Source organism: Saimiri boliviensis, chromosome 8, assembly GCF_048565385.1.
Source record: "Saimiri boliviensis isolate mSaiBol1 chromosome 8, mSaiBol1.pri, whole genome shotgun sequence".
NCBI lineage: Eukaryota > Metazoa > Chordata > Mammalia > Primates > Cebidae > Saimiri > Saimiri boliviensis.
The window spans coordinates 5,708,008-5,729,776 of NC_133456.1; the positions used below are offsets into that span (position 1 = coordinate 5,708,008).

The 21,769-nt window shown below is 36.9% G+C and overlaps 1 protein-coding gene across 11 annotated transcripts in view; it reads left to right on the forward strand.

Annotated features, from left to right (window-relative positions):
* ERC2 (ELKS/RAB6-interacting/CAST family member 2) overlaps positions 1 to 21,769 on the forward strand; it is a 970,127-nt gene that overhangs the window by 332,988 nt on the left and 615,370 nt on the right. For all 11 annotated transcript variants that reach the window (XM_074403633.1, XM_074403639.1, XM_074403634.1 and 8 more), the window contains 2 exons: positions 2,814 to 2,969; positions 12,694 to 12,861. In XM_074403633.1, coding sequence (XP_074259734.1) covers positions 2,814 to 2,969; positions 12,694 to 12,861 — 324 coding nt within the window. The remainder of the gene's footprint in view (positions 1 to 2,813; positions 2,970 to 12,693; positions 12,862 to 21,769) is intronic.

Here is a 21,769-nt window from a genome sequence, read left to right on the forward strand (position 1 = left end):
AAGTTGGCAATTGAGGTCCTTGCTCACTAAAGCCTCAGGAGTTTACTGAGAGGAAAACTGAGCCTTGTGAGGAAGCAGAGTCATCTCTTCTTGCCTCCATGAGTGGGAGTTGGAATTCTACCAAGTGTTATGAAAAAATTAAGGTCTAAGATGTGAAGACTTCAAAGTGTGTTGTGCCACACACACATGCTACAAATATGTTTACATAGGTATATAGATATACATACATACATGTTAACATGGTCACTTAGATTTGAATTGAAAATCCTAGGAAATTTTATATAGGAAGATCTGGGATATTAGCCCTTACCTTCACACTTACTTTACAGTTCAGTTCTTATAAAGATTGTACTTAGCTATTTGTAAACTCCTAAATATTACACTCAGGTATTTCTAAAGCTTATCAACAGCCAATTTGTATCTCAATAGAAGAAATTATATCATACTGATTAAAGTTTTAATTGAAATATCTTTTTGTATGTTTTAAGGTGAAAATATAATCTTAAGGCTTTCATAGGAATGAGTACAAATGTTAATAGTAGGTATATCTGAGTGGTGGGATTATGAATAATCATAATTATCTATATAGCTTTTCAATTTTTGTATATTGAGTCTTTCTTGATTTTGTAGCCTGAAGCATGTTGATTTGAAATGACTCATTTATTTGGAAAGTCTCTTATCAACTTCTAGAAGTTGTTTCTCCATAGCACTTCCATTATTATCTTTCTTTTTGTCTATGGAGTTTTCATAGAGACCCAAGTAAGTCTCTAAGTATCGCTCCCTGTATTTGTGAGCTTGGCTGTCTTAGCAAAGTACCATAGACTGGTTGGCTTTAATAATGGAGATTTGTTTTTCTCACAGTTCTCTGGAGGCTAGAAGGCTGAGATTAGGGTGCCAGCATGATAAGGCTCTGGTGAGGACTCTCTTCCTGGCTTGTAGACAGCTGCATTCTCCCTAAGTCATTTCTGGTGGAGAGAGAATGAGCAGGCTCCCTGGTGTCTCCTCTTATAAGGGCTCTAATCCCATTACCAGGGACATACTCTCCTAGGCTCATCTAGTCCTAATCATCCACTAAAGGCCCCATCTCTAAATACTATGGCATTGAGGGTTAGAGTTTCAACAGACACATTTTTGGGAAACACAACATTCAGTCCATAACACTTTTTAAAATTTAAACTGGTAGCATACAAGATTTCCAGAAATGGCATCTAAATAGAAAAATACTGGCCGAATATACATAAAAACATTAGCGATAGTTATTTCTAGACAGTAAGATTAGAGGAAGTTTTCTTCATTTTCTTTGAATTCAAAGTCTATTGCTTTTACAACTGAAAAATAAAATAGGTACTATTTTTAAAGGAAAATGAAATACTATGGAATGTTCCGTTTTCTAATAATCTTGGAATTTTCAAAATCTTTTTATTTCATCTCTTAAAGTTTTTCTGAGAATTAATAAAAGTGTCTACAGAACTTAGAGTACTCACTTCTTGGCACATAATAGAGTTGCATAAATTTGCTTCTCCTCTTTTTCCTCCTTTTAACATGATGACAATGTTAATGATAATAACAATGGTAATTATTATATTTCCATAGGAGATATGCCATTGGGCATATAATATAAGAAAATAGACAATAGCCATAAAGTCAGGACAAACACATTTGTTGCAAAGTGTTTAAAAATGAGTTGCTTCTAAATAGAATAGCCTATTAATTTTCTTTACTTTTGGAATTCTGAGTCTTTTTGATTCTGAGGAAATGAATTGTTTTAAAAAATTGGTAGATTGTTCTGTGTTAGCATTCAGTTCCAAATTTAATATGAGCTCCTTAACTCTGTGTGATAAAATGGTGGGCAGATGTGACACTGAGAAAACCTGAAGTCAGTTTTTCATGTGTGATACTTTCATTCCAAAGACCAACTGAAGCCTACTACTGTTGTGGAAAATTTTTTGCCACTTTTTGTTTGTTTTGGTTCCCCTGTGAGAGCTCTCTCTTCAGGACTTTCTAATGCATTGTTTCTCATGCTCTTTCTTGGGTATAGAGTCTGTCATTGGTAACTTTTCCCAATTAATTCCACATCTGAGTGTAATATTTCTAGTTGCTAGCTCCGTAAATCAATAGGTTGAAATGCCCTGCAAGGTAGTCATGTGTTTTGTAACATAGGGACCTGACTGCTCGCCAAATGAATTATAACATTGTGATGTATTATTTCCAATCACTATAAATTTTCAGTATTGAGTGTATCAGTCATACTAAGTCAAGATTCAGCTATTTAGTTTCACTTATGTCTGTATTTTAGATGAGAATCCTTTTTCCCATTAGTAGATTTGAATTTCTTTCCCTCTCAGAGTCAAATTCCAAGCATACCTTACAAAAATCAGCCATAAAATATACACATAAACTATTGTTTGTGTTTATAAGTGGATTCAAAAATATATACTAGTTAACTGTATCCCAAATTAAAATCTGTTCACTTACATGGTGTTCTATTTTGTTTTTTAACACTTAGATTACTTTTATCACTGTTGCTTTGGTAATTTGATTCCCAGATATTAGACAAACATATTCAGGTAATTCTCTGTATAGTATTTACACATGATCTTGATTGGGAGCTTAAACCATCATCTCACAAATGATCCTCAGCTGTGAAAAAAGTAAATTGTCCTGAATTCAGGGCTATATATATATATTCGGTGCTAACACCGTGGTTAATGTATAACAGCACTACTAAAATTACTTTCTTAAATTCTGTTTTGATGATCATAAAAATAATTTTTATTCTTTATTTTTATTTTTCTTTTCTTCTTTACCAACAGGACACAAAAATCGCTTCATTGGAGCGAAACATAAGGGATCTTGAGGATGAGATCCAGATGTTAAAAGCCAATGGTGTGCTGAACACTGAGGACCGTGAAGAAGAGATCAAACAAATTGAGGTTTACAAAAGTCACTCCAAGTTTATGAAGACCAAGGTACGGTCCAGGGTTATAAACTTTTATGTTCTTAATGTGACTAGAAAGTTACGGTCTACATACATACTTTTTTCAAATACTCATATAATATGCTTTATGTGATATTATTTAATATATGGACAAAAAAGGAGAATGCGTAAGATTTTTGTTTCAGGCATATAGCTTCCAAAAAGCAATCAGGGAAAGCCTTTGGTGGAATTTCTCCTTACTGAGAGGTTCAGGCTTTAATTAGGAGTTCCTTTGGTGTTCCTCTTTCTTGGTAATTAACATACTTGTAGTCCACTCTCTTCCAAATTTCCACCATCATTATAAGTTTGCTATTTTTTTGAAGTTGCTATTGTTGCCAAATTTCTTGAGTCTCTTAGAAGGTGATTGTCTCAAAATATATTGTTATTATAAGCCAATTTAACTTCTTTAAATGTTATTAGGTTGGGAGGCAGAGGTGGGCAGATCAGCTGAGGTCAGGAGTTTAAGACCAGCTGGCCAACATGGTGAAATCCTGTCTCTACAAAAAATACAAAAATAAGCCATGCATGGATCTCAGCTGCTCAGGAGGCTGAGGCAGGGGAATCACTTGAATTCAGGAGATGGAGGTTGCAGTGAGTCAAGATCATGCCACTGCACTCCAGCTGGGGCGACAGAGCAAGACTATATTTTAAAAAGAAAAAAAGTTATTAAGCTCTTTTGGTTTTAGCATAGCATTTAAGACATAAATAGTTTTGAGTCCCAATGCTACCATTTAGTTAAATCGTTAAACTTCCCTAAGCCTCAGTTTCTTTATCCATGAAATAGGGCTAAGAAAAATACCTACATTATTGGGTTGGTCTCATGATTCCAAGAGATTATTCATTTAAAGCCCTTAGTCCCTTGTCTGAGCTCTAGAAAGTATCCATCAAATGTCAGGCATTGTTCTTGATAATAGTATTAATATTATTATTGTTATCTATTGCTATAGAATCTTTATAAAATATTTTTGAGTAACCTGCTCTATTAGTTTATATTGTTATTTTCAGTTTTAAAGATTTTGGCTTGTATTTTTCAAAAATAAACTTGGGGCTTTAAATGGACCAAGCACCTGAGTATGTATTATTTACACATATGCATAATTATTAAATTTATGAATAGCCCAAATAGGTCTTTTGAGACGGAGATACTTTTATCTCTTCCTCTGTTTAAGTCATTTTCCTTCTGAAATTAATAGCCATATCAATTAAAAAATTTTTTTTCTTTTTTTTTCTACCACTTCTCTTAAATATGCCTGTTCTCTTGTTCTAGGTTTTAATCTTGTTTGTTGCTTTATGAAGTGCAGCAGAGTTAGAGTATGCAAACCTCTGTGAGAAAGCAGTGGGAGAGGAGAGAAAAATGTTTAAATGATTTTTATCAGTTATGAAATATGTACATACTCCTTGCTGAGTTTGCAAATTATAGGGAGGAAATAATGATATCTATCTAGCATTTACTTAACCATGATGTGTGTGTGTGTGTGTGTGTGTGTGTGTGTGTGTGTGTGTATACATGCATGCATGTATTTTTCCTTAAGGAGAAAACACAAAACTGCTTACTTCTGACAAGTTTCCATCTCTAACCAGATGTTGAGATTGTGCTGAAAATGTGGATCAAGGTGTTGAGATATGAGGGGACTGTCCAGTGGATTTGAAGGAAACCAGGGACTGCCTCAAAATGCAGAATGGGTTTCCCTGCTCAGTCCGTCCTTCTGGTTTGTTTCTTGCAGTCCCTCTCTCTCAGAGAGTTGAGCCGAGGTTCGGCAATCACTGTACTAGGGTGACCTGCAGACAGTGCCCAAATCATTCTGGGAATGAAGACCAGAGGCACAGATACAAGTGAACTCAAGAAGTTTGGGGGAAATTATTGTTTTGGCTTAAACATTTCCTTCTGACTCTGTTATTCCACAATGGGAGATTGTTCAAGCCACTTCTATAGCTGAAAATGTCATGAAATTTGTATAGTCTGCCCCTCATCATGGACTCTGTCCAGGTGAATAAAACATTTATATGATCTTCAGCAAGTCATGACCTTTATTAGCCCACATTTGTCTGAGACCATCAATCCTTGAGTTAGATTTAACTTTTAATGGCTGGTTACTTTTAATGGTTCCAAAAGTGGTCAGGTCAGAAGAATGTTTAAGGAAACTAGTGGAGTGAGGTGGAAAGAGTGCAGACTGAAGACAAGAGCAGACTCCAGCAAGTCTCCAGCCTCCCTTTGCCAGCTGCATAGGGAGTGACTTGAGGAGCGACCAAAGTCACTCGACCACACTTTCTTCTATAAAATAGGAGCAATAGCAACAACCTTATAGGATGATTCAGATGGACTAGATGAAGATTAAAATGAAATATTGTGGTTAAAGTATCTGGCTCAAAAAAGTAGCTTATTATTATAAACATTATTATTAAAGAAGTATAACCAAATAATAAGTGTTATGTTTAACTTGACTAATGGGAAAAATGGATTTCTAAGAAATACAAATAAAAAGAATTCTTATAATGTTATGCACCTACCCCTTTTACTGTTAAAAATTAGCTAAAATGTACTAGTGAGGGTCAATTTTTAATATTTTCTTCATTGAAAGAATGTTCTTATTGGATTGAACTATAACATTTATTGCTAATGTTTCCTATCATTACTTTAATTACTTATTTTTCTTAATTCCCTTGTTTTTTTTTTCTTCTTTTTTTTTTTTTTTTTTTTTTTTGAGACGGGTCTCACTCTGTCACCCAGGCTGGAGTACAGTGGTGCGACATTGGCTCATTGCAGCCTCCACCTCCCTGGTTCAAGCAATTCTCCCACCCCAGCCTCCTAAATAGTTGGGATTACAGGTGCACATGACCACACCAGCTAATTTTTGTATTTTTTTTTTTTCTTTTGGTACAGATTGGGTTTTACCATGTTGGTCAGGCTGGTCTTGTACTCCTGAGCTCAAGTGATCTGCCTGCCTCAGCCTCCCAAAGTACTGCAATTACAGATGTGAGCCACCACACTCAGCCCAATTCTCCTACTTTGAGTGAAGAGTGTGATTCCTCATTTAAGCCTGGGAATGCTGCTTGCATTACTTATTAAAATGAATAAATCATGTAGATTGGAGGGAAAGGAAGTATTTTAAATAGCCATGTGGAAGGAGGTACACTTCCATTTTGATACAGAGCAAGTAGTTGGAATTGGTAGGGTCTCTTGAAAGCTCTGTGGTTAAATTAAATAGCAATGAATGCCTGAATTGCTTTTACAAATATGACATCATAGAAAAACCATGATATAACATTTTTGGAAAGGTAGAAGGTAGGTTGCAAAACTCAGCTTGTGTGAAGGCAGGAATACTAAACATAGTCAGCCAGGGTAGAAATATTGGCATCTTGGAAGTCCTTTGGCACAGGAACATTGTCTCTGAGAACTGAGCCTCTGGGAGATCTCAAATGTGCAACTCTCCCCTGTTGGAAACTCCAATTCCTACCCAACACTGAAGGGTTAGAGGAATCAGACTGTGAGAGCTGAATCTCAGAGGCCATGGAAAGCATGAATTACTTTCAGGAGCTCTATGAAGCCTCAGCGAATGGAACATACCAAATACATAATTGTTTTTCTGGTAGCGAAAGAATAATGGCATTTCCTTTCTGTACAAGACTTTGTTCCTAGTCTAACACATTTTTCATCTACTCATTCCAGTATTTCTATATTAGCTGCTCCCTCCGTTTCCAGTGTTTGCCAGAGACGCTGATCTGCTGTCTTAGATCTCCTCCTTTATTCTGAATTTGTAACACATTTTCTTATAAACCTCTGATAGATTACAAACCTCATGACCCAAACTGTATGATAGTAAGCATATCACTTTCTAGACATGAGAGCCATATCTGTAGTGAAAAAGAAGCTGTTTTCCTTGGCAGACTGTTTTTTTCAGGGTGTAGGTTGTGTCACAGATGGAAGTGGGGGAAGAATTTTCAGACGGGATGAAGTGTGCCTGATGTCCACATGGACTTCATATAAAGCATGTGATGTAATTCCACTTGGCTTTTCTTCTGGCCATCACAGAGACAGACCTTCCCTGGCCTCAGTTCTCATGTATGTTCGATTGCATCACTTTCCATTTTTATGGAATTTATGGCTGTAAAAGAAGCAAAAGGCATATTTTTATGGGAGAATATGATTTTTTTTACCCTGTAACTGTATTCCCCTTAGAAAAGCCTTTTTCTGTTATTGTCTGCATAAATGTTTATTTAAAATTTGCCTTATGGCAGCAATATTTGAAAGCTATTTAGAGTCACTGCCTATTTAATATTTATAGACTAAAATAGTTTTATCATTATCAATCTACTTTTATTGAATAAAGGAGGTATATGCAGAGCCTGCCATGCCCTTCCTCCTGTCTAAGCCCCATTCTCTATATCCAGTTTATTTCCTTTACGTTTCCCTCTCAATACCCCAACCCCCACACTAGCTTTCTACTGTGGTATTTGTGGAAGTTAGTACAAATCAGTTTTTTCACTATAAACATCATCTTTGCTTAGGTGTGTAGAATTGAAAGTTTTTGAGGGTTAGTTTCAGATGAATCAGTTTCACATGTGGAATCAACTATGAACTGTGCTGTCAACTACAACTGGATACGATTTGGGGCCATGCCCCCCACCCTGAAAAGAGTGCTGATCATGCTGATCATAACAGATTTTAATGTCTTTTATCATTTTAAGTAATCCTAATTCTGATTTTCCCTCTTTTTATTTATACTGTATTCTTGTTACATCTCAGAGAGAACTTCTTATTTTTGTTCCACATAAAAATGACTGTAGACTCATGATTCATTAAGTTATAAAGAAATAATGTGTTTCAGAAACTGCACATACCTGAGCAGTGCTCACTTGCTCGCATATACCTGAGGCATGTTGATAAGCAGTCACGATTTTTTCCCAGTGAATCCTTATGCATACTCAGAAGCCTTCTCAAGACCATTTTTTGTTTAGCCACTACCAGTCCCTTAGATCTGGCTAGCAAGATGAAGCTTGTTTGTTCCCTGATGTAGTCTGACTTCTTGCAAATGGAATTTCCATTCATATAAGTTGTGCAACCTGAACTCTTCTGAACATGGGAGTCTCACTCCTGTTCATGCTCACCTGATGTTGTCAGTAGCTTGTTATTGTTTATGTCAGTTTTCTTGTTGAAAACAACAAAAAATGCTGAAGGAAATTGTATTTTTTAAACATACATTTTAAAATGTACATGAGCTCTTGAGTAAGAAAGAACCTCAAGGGTCAAAGCTAAGCCATAGCAGGAGCTTGTATGATAAGTAGAGTGTGGGTTATGTATTAGTCTGTTCTCATGCTGCTAATAAAGACACACCCAAGACTGGGTAACTTATAAAGGAAGGAGGTTTAATGAATTCACAGTTCTACATGGCTGGGGAGGCCTTACAATCATAGCAGAAGGCAAATGAGAAGCAAAGTCATGTCTTACATGGCAGCAGACAAGAGAGTGTGTGCAGGGGAACTACCCTTTATGAAACCATCAGATCTCATGAGACTTATTCACTATGATGAGAACAGCATGGGAAAGACCTGCCCTGCCCCCATGATTCAATTACCTCCTGCTGGGTCCCTCCCATGACACATGGGAATTATGGGAGCTACAATTCAAGATGAGATTTGAGTGGGGACACATCTAAACCATATCAGGTTATTTATTCTTGTTGGCAATTTTTAGATAGATGAACTTGAGCCCTGGTTTTCATAGCCACAAGGACATTGAAGAAAAGAGACAGAAGTCTGGCCCTACTCAAGATGAGGCATAGTAGCAACCTTACTGCCACCACCAAATAAAGCTGGGATTCCAGACAGCTATACTGCTACTGTAGAGGCAAACTAAGAATAACCTTACCATATTCCCCCTTCCTCACACTCAGGGGACTCCAGGGAAAAATTTCTGTCTTAAAGCTTTGAGTCAAGTAAAAGATGAAAAAATTGTCCTCAGAATCCATAACCACAGCTGGCTCTTGCATGGATGTGCTGTGCAAGATGATCTAAAAACTTCAGATAGAGAATGTAGCTACATTCTTGGTTGATAGGGCCCCCAGCTATTGGCAGAGGCAAATTCTCTAAAGGACCATATAGGGCTTAAAGCATTTTTCCAGGTAAAGTTCCCAAAAAAACCCAGTATACAGTACAAAAAAAGAGAGAAAAATCACAAAACCTGAAAGAAAACAGGCCACCATAAGTGATAGCCAGTAGAAAGAATAAATAGCAGAATCAGAAAGCAAAGACTTTAAAAGTTCGAATTATAAGAAAAAGACTATGAAATATTAAGTAAATGTGTTTAATATGTTTAAATAAATAAGAGATTGGAAATATGAGTAAAGAGCAAGAGACTATAAGAAACATGGCAAATTTAAAGAAAACCAAGTTAAGCCTTATAGTCTGAAGGCTTATCCTAGGACTAAAACAAGGCTGAAAATTAGTGTGATAAGCATCCAACTTAAAAAGTTAGGAAAAGAAAACAATAAGCCCAAAGAAAGTAGAAGGAAAGAAATATTTAAAAATAGCAGACATGGATGAAACAGAAAGTAAAAGTGTAATTGCATGATCAGTATAGCCAAATTGGCTCCTTGATACTTAACTTGACATACCTCTGCTGAGATTCATCAGGAAAAAGACTAGTTAAAGCTAAAATAAAACTTTTAAAAAGTAGAGGTTAATAATGTAGAATATTAGAATGAAAAGGAAGACACAATCATAGATACTATTTATTTAAAGATAGGTGGGTTTTATAAAAATTTCATGCAAATAAGTGTTAAAATTTAGATGAAAAATTCTTTGGGAGAAAAAAATGTATCAATACTGACTCAACTAATTAGAAACTTGTATATTCCTGTACCCATTAAAAGTGGATTAGTAAGTAATGTTCTTTGGAAAAAGAAAATAGCAGCTCTGAATGGTTTTGCTGGTGATTTCTAATGAATATTAATGTAAAAAAATTTCAATTTCACAGAAACCATTTCTGAACACATTAAAAGAAGGAACACTTCCTACTTCATTTGGAAGGCTAAATTGATATTAAAACCTGAAAAGAACAGTATAGGATAGGAAAATTATAAACCAATCTCAGTTATACACATGAATTAAAAATCACTACAAAATATTGGCAAGCGGAATCCAGTAACATAAAAAAATATGTAATAGAGTGATACCCAGAATGGGATTGCAGGGTCAAATGGTATTTCTATTTCTAGGTCCTTGAGGAATTGCCACACTGTCTTCCACAATGGTTGAACTAGTTTACACTCCCACCAACAGTGTAAAAGTATTTCTGTTTCTCCACATCCTCTCCAGCATCTGTTGTCTCCAGATTTTTTAATGATCGCCATTCTAACTGGCATGAGATGGTATCTCAACGTAGTTTTGATTCGCATTTCTCTAATGAGCAGTGATGATGAGTGTTTTTTCATATGTTTGTTGGCCTCATATATGTCTTCTTTTGAAAAGTGTCTGTTCATATCCTTTGCCCACTTTTGGATGGGCACATATACACCATAGAATACTATGCAGCCATACAAAACAATGAGTTCATGTCCTTTGTAGGGACATGGATGAATCTGGAAACCATCATTCTCAGCAGACTGACACAAGAATACAAAATCAAACACCACATATTCTCACTCAGGCAGGTGTTGAACAATGAGAACACGTGGACACAAGGAGGGGAGCATCACACATTGGGGTCTCTTGTTGGGGGCTACGGGAGGGACAGCAGGAGGTGGGAAGGATGGGGGAGGGATAACATGGTTAGAAATGCCAGGTATAGGTGATGAGGGCATGAAGCCAGCAAACCACCTTGCCATGTATGTACCTATGCAACAGTCCTGCATGATCTGCACATGGCCTCTAAATCCTAAAGTAAAATTAAAAAAAAAAAAGTAATGACAGAATGGGTTTTTTCCAGGGGGGGATTAAAGTTAAAAATTTCATTAATGCAACTCATTGCAATAACATATAAGGTTGAAAGATGGTGATAAACCATGAGATACAGAAAAAAAAAATGTTTGGTAATGTTAAACATTCACTAATGATTAAAAAATACTTTTGGCGTAGTTGTGATAATGCAAAGCCTAATAAAATGTCTATAAAAAAACCCAGTGCAAACACAAAATTTAATGCTGAAGCACTGAAATTCTTCCCTTTAGTACCTGAAACAAGACAAAGGGGCCGACATGACCACCAGGCCTCTCTATCTTTATGCATGGCCTGTCCATATGTCTGGTATGGTCTTCCTCACAGCATGGTGGCCACAGCGTGGTTGAGCTTCTAGAACGTGGTGGCTGGCTTCCAGTGGGTAGAAGCATAAACTGCCAGTCCTCTTGTAGGCTGGGGCTAGAACAGGTATGCTGATTATTTTGCTGTTGGCAGAAGGAAGTCACAGTCTAGCCCAGGTTCAAGAAGAAGTTAAACTTCAGCTCTAGCTGTGAGGAGCAACATTTGTGTACAAGTAGGAAGGAATTAGTAGATGATATCTCTGCAGGTAATCTACCTGCACAACGCTATCAAATTGGCAAAAATGTAAAAGACCAGTGACATAAGTTATTGGTAAAGAAGTGGAGTGATTGGCATACTTGCAAGGTGCTCGTGATCATGTAAATTAATAGAACTGTTTTGGAAAACATTTTTGTTTTATCTAGTGTAATTGAAGATGAATATGCTATGTGGTTCAGCAATTTAAATTTTAGGCATTAGAGAATATTATTGCTATGTGAAACAGGTTATATGTATAAGAATGTTCAGAATAGTACTCTTTATAGTAGCAAAAACCTAAGAATAAACCCAAATTTCTATCAACAGCAGAATGGACAAGTAAATTGTGATGAAGTCTTTCAATGGAATACTCTACTTCAGAGAAAATGAATGAACTCTGTACAACATTTTGATTTAATCTCCAGGACATGAGATTGAGTAGGAAAAAAGCAGAGTTGTAAAAAAAAAAAAAAAGTTTGTATCCCAAATAAGGTTTAAAAACATGCAAAACCAAGTAGTATATTACTTATGGATGCAAAAATATATGATAAGCCTAAGAGGCAAGGAAAGAAATGATAAACACAAAATTTGAGGTGGTAATTATTTCCAAATGGGAAGAGGAGATAGAAATGGTATGGGACATAGATAATTCTAGTGATCTTTTTTGGTGAATTGAATGATGGATTGTTTTTGCCATTTTATCTTATACCTTATGTATATTTTGTATTCTTTTGTATCTTCTCAATATTTAATGTAAGCAAAAGAAGATCCCCAATTCTTTCTTTCTTTTTTTTTAGGATTCTTTTGTCAGATGATGCCCTTGAACAATTATTCACACTGTGGAATTATGCCTTGATTTAATTACCCATGTTAGATCCCTGTTGACTCTCCTCAGGACCATGGTGGTAATAGACTTGGTGGTTTCATAGATGAGTAGGTTTGGCCAGGAAGGCTTCATTCCATTGTGAAATGTGGTCCACAGTGGGATGGGAGGCAGTCTGTTGACCTTCCCATTCCTATTTCCTATACTCTCAGCAACTTTTACAGATTTTCCTCTAGATCTCAAAGACTGTGTGATTCCCAAGCTCATCTTTTTAAGAAAACTCATGGCCTGCCTTGTTGGATTATTGATCACTGGCTGCTGAAATGGAAAGAAATCAGTTGTTGTCCAATGTAATGTGTAGGGGCAGCAATTTCTAATTTCTTTGAATTTTGTGGTTTTGCAGATCGATCAGCTGAAGCAGGAACTTTCAAAGAAGGAGTCAGAACTTCTTGCCTTACAAACAAAGCTTGAAACTCTTAGCAATCAAAATTCAGATTGCAAGCAACACATTGAAGTGCTCAAAGAGTCGCTTACTGCCAAAGAACAGAGGGCTGCCATCCTTCAGACTGAGGTAAGGCTCTGTCTCAGGATTCTGTACAGCAGAGACATTGAATTGATAGAAAATGCCCTTCCTGAACAAATTTCCTCAGAAGGCCCGTTATCCAAACCCTTGGGGACAGATGTATTTTGAAATTCATGTTTGTTGGGCTTTCAGAAAGGCGAGATGCATTGTATAGATTGTGTGACACTGCAAGTGAAATTGTAGCAACACCCCATAAGCAAACACACGAATATTTCTGCAGAAAAAAAATTTCTCATACTAAGTAGGATAAATAAAGACTGTATAACTAGACTCTTGTCAGTTTGCGTGATGTTGTGCCACCAAAGGTGTTTGGTTCACACTTGGAATTTCTTTTTTTCGTTCTTCAGAGCATTTTGGATTTGGTAACCATAGTTAAGGGCTTGGATCTAGAATGATTTCATTTTATCGAAAATCATAAAATAACTGGAATGTCATCTGCCCTACTTTGCTGTGCATCATCTGCATGGGTTCCCTTTCTGGCACCCGTGTTTCCAAAGGTTTCTTATTTACTAGGGAATATCTTCAATTTCTTTTACCCATTGGAGAAAGTTAATATTGTGTGAGTTTCTCAAAGGAAATACTGGTTTGTTATCTCTTATTCATGCTTAGAAGAACAACAAAAATATGTTACTATCCTATTTTCCTTTTTGGATTATATCTTTGGGTCTGCTAAGAAATGCAAAACACAAGCTAGTTATTGTGTAAATAAAATAGTTGTCAGATGCAGCAGGCAGTAGGGAAAGATGTGGTGAATCTCCCTGATTTTGTATTGAGGCAGTGTGCTGTGTGCATTACTTTAGAAGGCATTCTAATCAACATGCATGTTCTCTCTTGGACTCTTTGAACTGTGTCTTTGCATGTATATATTTTAGCATCTGTGGGGAGGTTTGGATTTGTCTTAGGAGTTAATGGGACTGTTGAGTAGGTCTGTGCTCTCAGTCAAGGTTCAGGACAGTGTCCAGAGGAGGAAGAAAACATGGTCCAGATTGGATGGGTCTTAGCATGAACCTGATTCAGCCCCTATGCCTTTGACCATTGGCTGATAGGCAGTTACCTGATTGCTTTAATTCAAAACAATCATCTTGGCCTCAATGATGTAGATATTTCACATTTAAGAAATATCATTTTCAGTTGTGTATTGTTCCACTGTGAATGCAAAGATATGGATATTTTATTTTTTAAGACAAACACTTAATCTATACTATAAATTGGAAGTTGGGTTGTATCTCCTTTGAGGAGGCAGCAGTGAATAGTGTCTAGAACTGTGTTTAGACTGTAGTCACATGTGGCTATGTAAACTGAAATTAATTAAAATCCAGTGAAATTTAAAATGTAGTTCTATAGTCACATTAGCCACATATCAAGTACTAACAGTTACATGTGGCTAGTGGCTATTGTGTTAGACAGCACAGCTAGAGAACATTTCTATTGAGTACTTGTCTCAAATGGGGGTCAACCAAAACTATGGCTTATGGGCCAGATCTGGTCCTGTGCCTGCTTTTGTAAATCAAGTATTATTGGAACACGACCATACCCATTTATCTACATGTTGTCTTTGGCTGCTTTTGTGCTACAACAGCAGAGTTGAACAGTTGCAATAGATATTGTATGGCCCACAAAGCTGAAAATATTTACTGTCTGGCTTTTTACAGAAAGTTTGCCAATTTCTGGCATTGTGATTTTGTGGGAAGAGGAATGAGTGGGCATTAGAATGCCCAGCTAGTCTTCTCTCTGGCTGTGGTACTCTAAATGGAGCAAGAGAGTTTGCTGACCGCTGTTCTAGAGCACAAATTTTTCTTCACTGTATTATTCAAAAAGCAACTGCTTGTACCCATGTTTTGTCTCTAATGCCAGGATTACCAGTACGGTTAGTGTAATACTGTTACTGTGTGTCGTTGGGTAGGAGAGAATTTGAGAAGCAAGGCAGTCTGCTTGCCCAAACCAGCGGTCAGGTTTCTTGATGGTTCCTCCACAGGGAAAATGAATGAGAAGTCAGCTCAGAGAGGCTTTTCCTCTCACTATCTTGTACTGATGGGGGCTTTATTCCTTGGCTTCTTTCCTTTCTCATTCGCCTCCCTATATTTTACCTCTCTCAAATTAATGTAGTCCAAATTAGACCTATAGATATTTCATGAAAAAGGCAGTGATGACATTATATGGATAGCTTTCATCCCACTTTCAATTATTAAAATTACCCAATAAAGGATGGTGATTTAAAGTAGAAAAAAATGATTCTCCATGTGCAGAGAAAGTGAGATGATTTTCTAAGTCTTCTGCTTTGAACTTGGGAGTGTGAGATTACTGATTTTATCAGCTGGAAATGGCTAAGGAATTTTCTTTTGCCTTTTTTTTTTTTTTTTCTTATAAGATCTCTTTGTATATGGAAACAGAGGAGAAATTTACCTAATTATGTCTGTCTCTTAGGGGGAGCAATTTAGGTTGAAATCGCTCTAATTGTTGGATTATAGTCAGAAGTTTTTGGCAGCAAAGTAGAATACTTTAAAGTGATTTCTCCACACTTTGGGATACCACAGGTAAATAAGAGTCTTTCTACCTACTGTGTGGTGGGTTAGTGGCTAAGTATTCAGTAGATGAGGTAGGTTGTGTTTCTTCATGCCCTACAATGAAAAATCTGAGTTTAAATTCATATGAAATAATCTGTACACCAAACTTGTGACACACATTTACCTATATAACCTGCACATGTACCCATGGACCTAAAATAAAAGGTATGAAAAAAAAAGATATGGTACTCATCCTCAAAGGAGGTTATGTGTGATAGCTCTTTGCAATTTGATTCTGTAGTCATTGCTGAAAGCTTTTGCCAAAACTGAAAGGGGCTCTCTTTAGAATGGGAAGAGCCCTGCTATATCTGTGCCATCAACTGGCTTTGGCTGCTCTTTTAGAATAGTATAAATGACAGATGTTATGGTTTAATGGTTCATCTTTGGATGGAAGGGTTGCACTGCTAGGGAATTTGCATTTGCGAGTTGGTAAGATGAAGGGTGGAGTGAGGGGTATGAGCAAGTTGTCTTGGTTTGTGGCTATGTGGGTTGGCTCTTTGGTTGGTTTGTTTGAACTTGTACAAATGCCCAGACACTCTTTGACATGTGTGCAATAAATCAATGGAATAATAATTACATACACAGAGAGATACACCACATAGTTCTTAACATAACATTTTACTTTTTAAAATAGCTTCAAAGGACTCTAAGGCCAAGTTTCTTATTTTGCTACTTCCCTTGATGTTTCCTTCGTACCAGCTTACCCCATCCACCAACACATGAATTCCACAGCTGTAGAGAAAATAGTGAATTGGCATTCTATAGCACCTTGATTTTTCTGGATTTCAGTGAACAATTAACAACATATCCAGACATTGGGAAGGATTAAGGCCTAACATTTATTCTGTGATCTAAAGTAAAATGTTAAACAAAACACAGCATTTAGAAGTAGGAGATGTGTAGCTATGCCTCAGCCTCCCTATGCAATAACTGTGGTGTGGACAAGATGTGAACTTCTCTGAGCCTTCATGTCACAGTCTATGAAATGGTAGTCATTGTATCAGCCTGACACATGTATGTGAAAAGTGCTTTGATTATATAAGGGTTACAGCTATAACCATTGCAGTTATTATTATCATTACTGCTATTATGTTTATCAGGGATGTTTGGGCACGTCACACCTGAATACTTCACTTGTCATCTTCACATTTGTTCTGTGTTTCAGCTTTGTGAGTCTCCTTTGAATTTTTGGTATGTGCATTTATAGACCTCAGACTTTTATATTTCAATTGAATCATTTTTTTTGTGTGTTAGAACGATATAGAGAAATAAAAATGCTAGGAAAGTGACCATCTCTTTGGTTCCATCTCCAAATTTAAGAGATTTATTTCTAGTCGGGCATGGTGGCTCACACCTGTAATGCCAGCTCTTTGAGAGGGCAAGGCTGGCAGATTACTTAGGGTCAGGAGTTCGAGACCAGCCTGTCCAACATGGTGAAACTCATCTCTACTAATAATACCAAAATTAGCTGGACATGGTAGTATGCACCTGTAGTCCCAGCTATTCGGGAGGCTGAGGCACAAGAATCGCTTGAACCTGGGAGGTAAAGGTTGCAGTGAGCGTGAGCTGAGATCGTGCCACTGCATCAGCCTGAGTGACAGAGCAAGATTCCATCTCTCAAAAAAAAAGAGAGGTTTATTTCTGATTTCTGGCAAGTATACTTTTCTCCAACTCGGCGTGATTTGCAAACTGCCAGGCAGCTTTTTTGCATGTGTTTTCTAAGGTGTGTTATATGACAGTGGTACATAATACTAATATCTGTCCCAAATGAGACAGAGTATTCTATACTATTTGTCTAAGAGTAAACACTTGAGAATCTGTTAATTAACAAAGAATGTAGGGGTTTTGTGTTGATGCAGGCAAGGGGCTATATATGCAGATTGGGATAGTGGCAGCTGCAAAGCAAGGGTTCACAACTTCTAAAAAATATAACCAATACAGATGAGCAGCTTATGCAGTTAACCACCCCCTCAAAAAAAATTCACATGGACATATACATACAGATGTTCACATGCAGTAGTGTATATAATTCAGGTAGTTTATAGATGCTCTGGAGCATTTTCAAGAACTTCACATTAATTATCTTTGCTCTCTGGGCTTCATGCATTTTTTCATTTAATACATACTTTTTGAATGCTTACTGTGTGCCAGATATGGTTTCTGCTGTCATTGAGCGAGCATTCTTTTAGGTACATGGATATATGATAGAGAACTGATAAACTACCATAAACTCCCAGTGGTTTCATTATCATTGGTTACTAATAATTCCACACAGGATCTTAATCTGTCTTTTGCTGTTTAAAAGCAGGTAAGTAAAGGAAGAAGACACAAAGAAATAGATGTTTTGCCCCTTTGAAGACTAAATATGCAACTGTTGAAAGTGTCTATTTGTATCTCTTATAACTGAAGGCTAATATTGCTAAGGTGGTTGCCCTAATAATATTAAGACTGTCTTTTGATTAAAGCTGATCCTCTTTGAGGTCACACTCAAGCAACTTGGTTCTCCTTCTTGAGAAAGGAGATGGTATTTATGGAGTTGCAGACATTCTGCTAGCTTCATTATTTTAGCAGGTCCTGCATAGACTTGGAAATACTTTGATTGGTGGTATATCACACAGACCCTTCCCACAATGTGTCTAAATCGGTGAGGTATCATTTGATAATATTTTACTAGGCATCTATGCTGTGCAAGATGCTGGACAGGGTGGGGACCCGTCACTTCAAGAGCTGATAGTCTCAGCCTTTTATATGTAATTTTATTGCCCCAGTGTCTACTGAGTATCTTCTAGCTGCTATACTGAGTTCCAGGAAATGCAGCTGAGTGTTTTCCATGTGATATTTTAAACCTGACTCACAACTTGTGATGTTGGTATTATTGCCCTTATTTTTAAGATGAGGAAATAGAAACTCAAGAGGATGTATAACTTGCTCAAGGTCATAAAATAGTAAATGACGATGCCTGGGTTCCCAAGCTCCAACTGCCTTTAACCAGAAATTTAGTGATTTCCATGCGAGTCCCAGTGGACTGAGGGCTTTCTGTGTGTCAGGAAGATGACATGCATTGTCTCATTTAATCTTTTTCTTTTTTTGAGACGGAGTCTCTGTTGCTCAGGCTACAGTGCAGTGGCGGGATCTTGGCTTACTGCAACCTCTGCTTCTTGGGTTCGAGTGATTCTCCTGCTTTAGCCTCCCAACTAACTGTGATTACAGGCATGCCACACTACATACAGCTAATTTTTGTATTTTAGTAGAGACAGGGTTTGCCATTTTGGCCAGGGTGGTTTCGAACTGCTGGGCTGAAGCATGTTACCCACCTCGGCTTCCCATGCTGGGATTACAGGAGTGAGCCACCGTGACTGGCCTCATTTAGTGTTAAAGGCAAAGTTTGTGGCAAGTTTTATAATTCTGTCTTGACAGGTGAGTTCACTGGAGTTTTCAAGAATGCTTTCTAGGCACAACGCTGACATGGCTAAGAAGGGGGATACGAATGAGTAACTCTGAGGCTTAAATCCTCATGGTAACATTATGGCGATAATAATAGTGACACTATGGCCATAATAATAAAGGTTGTTGTCCAAACTCTAGGGAGCATATTGTTTTTCAGAAAGTTTAGAATCCTACTATATTAAGAAGAGATTATCGTATAGTATTTAGTTTTCATTTCCTTAAAGATGTTTAAAGATTTGTTTAAAGATGCTTATATATACAGAAACATACACATACATACATGGATGAACGTATGTAAAAACAAGTAAAAGAATGGATGACTGTGTATGACTCTGTTCTCTCTGATTCTTTGGTACTCAGGTGATCTTTAAATTTTCTATGATGCATGTTGTACATTTGTAATACAAATTAAATGCATTTTTAACAGAAGCAGCAATGATAATTTCTTCAGGGAGGTTGTGTAAGGTGCTGGTGGAGGAGGAGGTATTTTCTGAGCGTGTGGCAGCATTTTTCAGTCTCTGAGTCACAGATGACTCAGTGTGATAACACAACCTAGAGAGAAGACTTGGACTGTCAGTTTGCAAGATGAATCATAAAAACCAAACTTTTGACAATGAAAATGTTGTTACATGGAGAAAAGAACATGTTTTACATAGGCTTGTTTCTCAGTCTATTTGCACTGAGATGGGCCCTCTGTCCCTCCGTTCGTGGTAAAGCTACAACTCTTGGGGATTAAAGGTAACCATGACAAGGAGTCGGGAATGCTTTGTGGCCTCCAGAGACTACGGGACTGTATGCATTCACACGGGGCTTTGCAAACGATTCCAGATACTTAAAGAGCTACTTATTCATTGGGACTGACCCATTTGAAGGAGAGGAGTTTTTTTAAATGGTTGGAAATAATATTTGCCATAACGTATAAGGTGAGATTTATAAGGAGTGATCTTTTACTTTTTGTTAATTGACATGCAATAATTGTACATATTTATGGGGTACAGTGATTTTGATACATGTCCACAATGTGTATTGATCAATTCATGGTAATTAGCATATCTGTTACCTCAAACGTTTATGATTTTTTTTTATGCTGGGAACCTTAACAATCCTCTCTGGCTGTTTGAAAATATGCAGTAAATTATCGTTAATTGTGGTCACCTTATAGTGCTACAGATCACTAGAATTTATTCTTCCTATCTAGCTGTAATTTTGTATCTGTTAACCAACCTTTCCCTCTCCCCCCTCACCCCTCTCTTTTTATCCTTTAGTAACCAGTTTACCTTTAAACAATAATTTCAGGGTTTTTTTTCCACCCTTTGCCATAGTTGACTGGCAAGCTGTAAAGTCCCTTTTAATCAGTTCAGCCTTCAAAGGATAATATTGAAATGTCCTTTGTGAGATAGTCTTTTGTTTAATGCCCTTCATAGTCACTGCATTCAAAATTAAGATGCTTTTTAAAAAAGTCAGTAGCATACGACAAAATCAACTTTTAAGACTGTTAAATTACCTCAGTGCCATTTAAGGTGCATTTGTCTAACTTTCAAGACTTGCAAGGAATGTCTTTTAAATTAATTAATTAAGGGATGTGGTAAAAAAAAAAATATATATATATGTATGCACACACACACATACACACACACACACACACACACACACACACAAAACAAAGCTCTGCTGTCATTTATATTTTTCCTCTCTAATCTTGCTATTAGCTTCACATTTTAAATTGTTTTATTTCTTGGGGAAAGGCTTCATTTGAAATTTTTATTGATAACACTTCCAACTGCAAGAAAAAGACATAAACCTGCAAAACAGTAACTATCATGGTGGCCACAATTGGGAGGTCTGCAAAATGGTTTATTACCAGTAGAAAAAAATATGTTGGGAACCATAGTCGTCATAGTGGTCACCACCTCGTCTATGTGCATTTTATTTTTTGCCCTTTCCATTTTGAGAGTATAGATGATGGTAGTGCCAAACAACACACTCTCCCCTTCTGTAATGTCTGTGGGCTTTGTTTTGATTCTCTTTTTATTAATGATGTGAAAACTTTGGGGTCACATAAAAATGAGGCAAGGTCAGGCTTTGTGAGCCTTAGAATGCTGAAAATGTCCCTGTATCTGGCAAATGAAGGAATGGTCTGTAGAGGCCACATTTGACTTCTAAAGCTTTTTAGTTCTTTTGCCAGATTTTAGCCACCTGGGTGAACTTTGCAGAGTGGCCTCATACTTTTGCTTTCTTAAGGCAGAACACGAAAGACCTGTGATGGAGAAATTGAAATGTGATGGAAGGGAGCATCCCAAGTTTGTCATAAAAACTTTTTATGGTTGTTCTGTGGCAATTTCTGGATTATTAAAGGATGGTGCAGGTAGCTACAGACATCATAGGTCAAGAGTCTAGTACTTTTGTTGTTGTTATTGTTGTTCAGGCTTTCAGAGAATGTCTTATTTAACACCTTGTTAGGATAAAATTACTTTTGACTTTATAAACACAGGTGTTCGGTTTGAATCTTAATGAACTGTGAAATACGTAAATGTCTAAAAGGAAATTCTATAAATTGTGAACATGGCTCTGTCAGCACACTAAATGGATTAGGAAAATTCATTGTCTGCCTGGTAACTGAACACCGATGTGATGGGTGTACATGAATTAGTCCTGAAAAGCCAATAAAATGGAGGAAGAAAGTAGAGTCTAGATGTTGATTGTGTGGGTTCCCCCACCACAAATGAGTACTGGTGCAGAAGGGCTTTGAAATCAGAATGGCTATTCAGAGGAAGGCCAAGAAGGAATACATATGAGCAGACAACACAGAATTTATAGAGTAAAACCACAAACACCTTATTTTCCATTGTACTAAAATAATGATATTTTACAGTACTCTTTTTGTA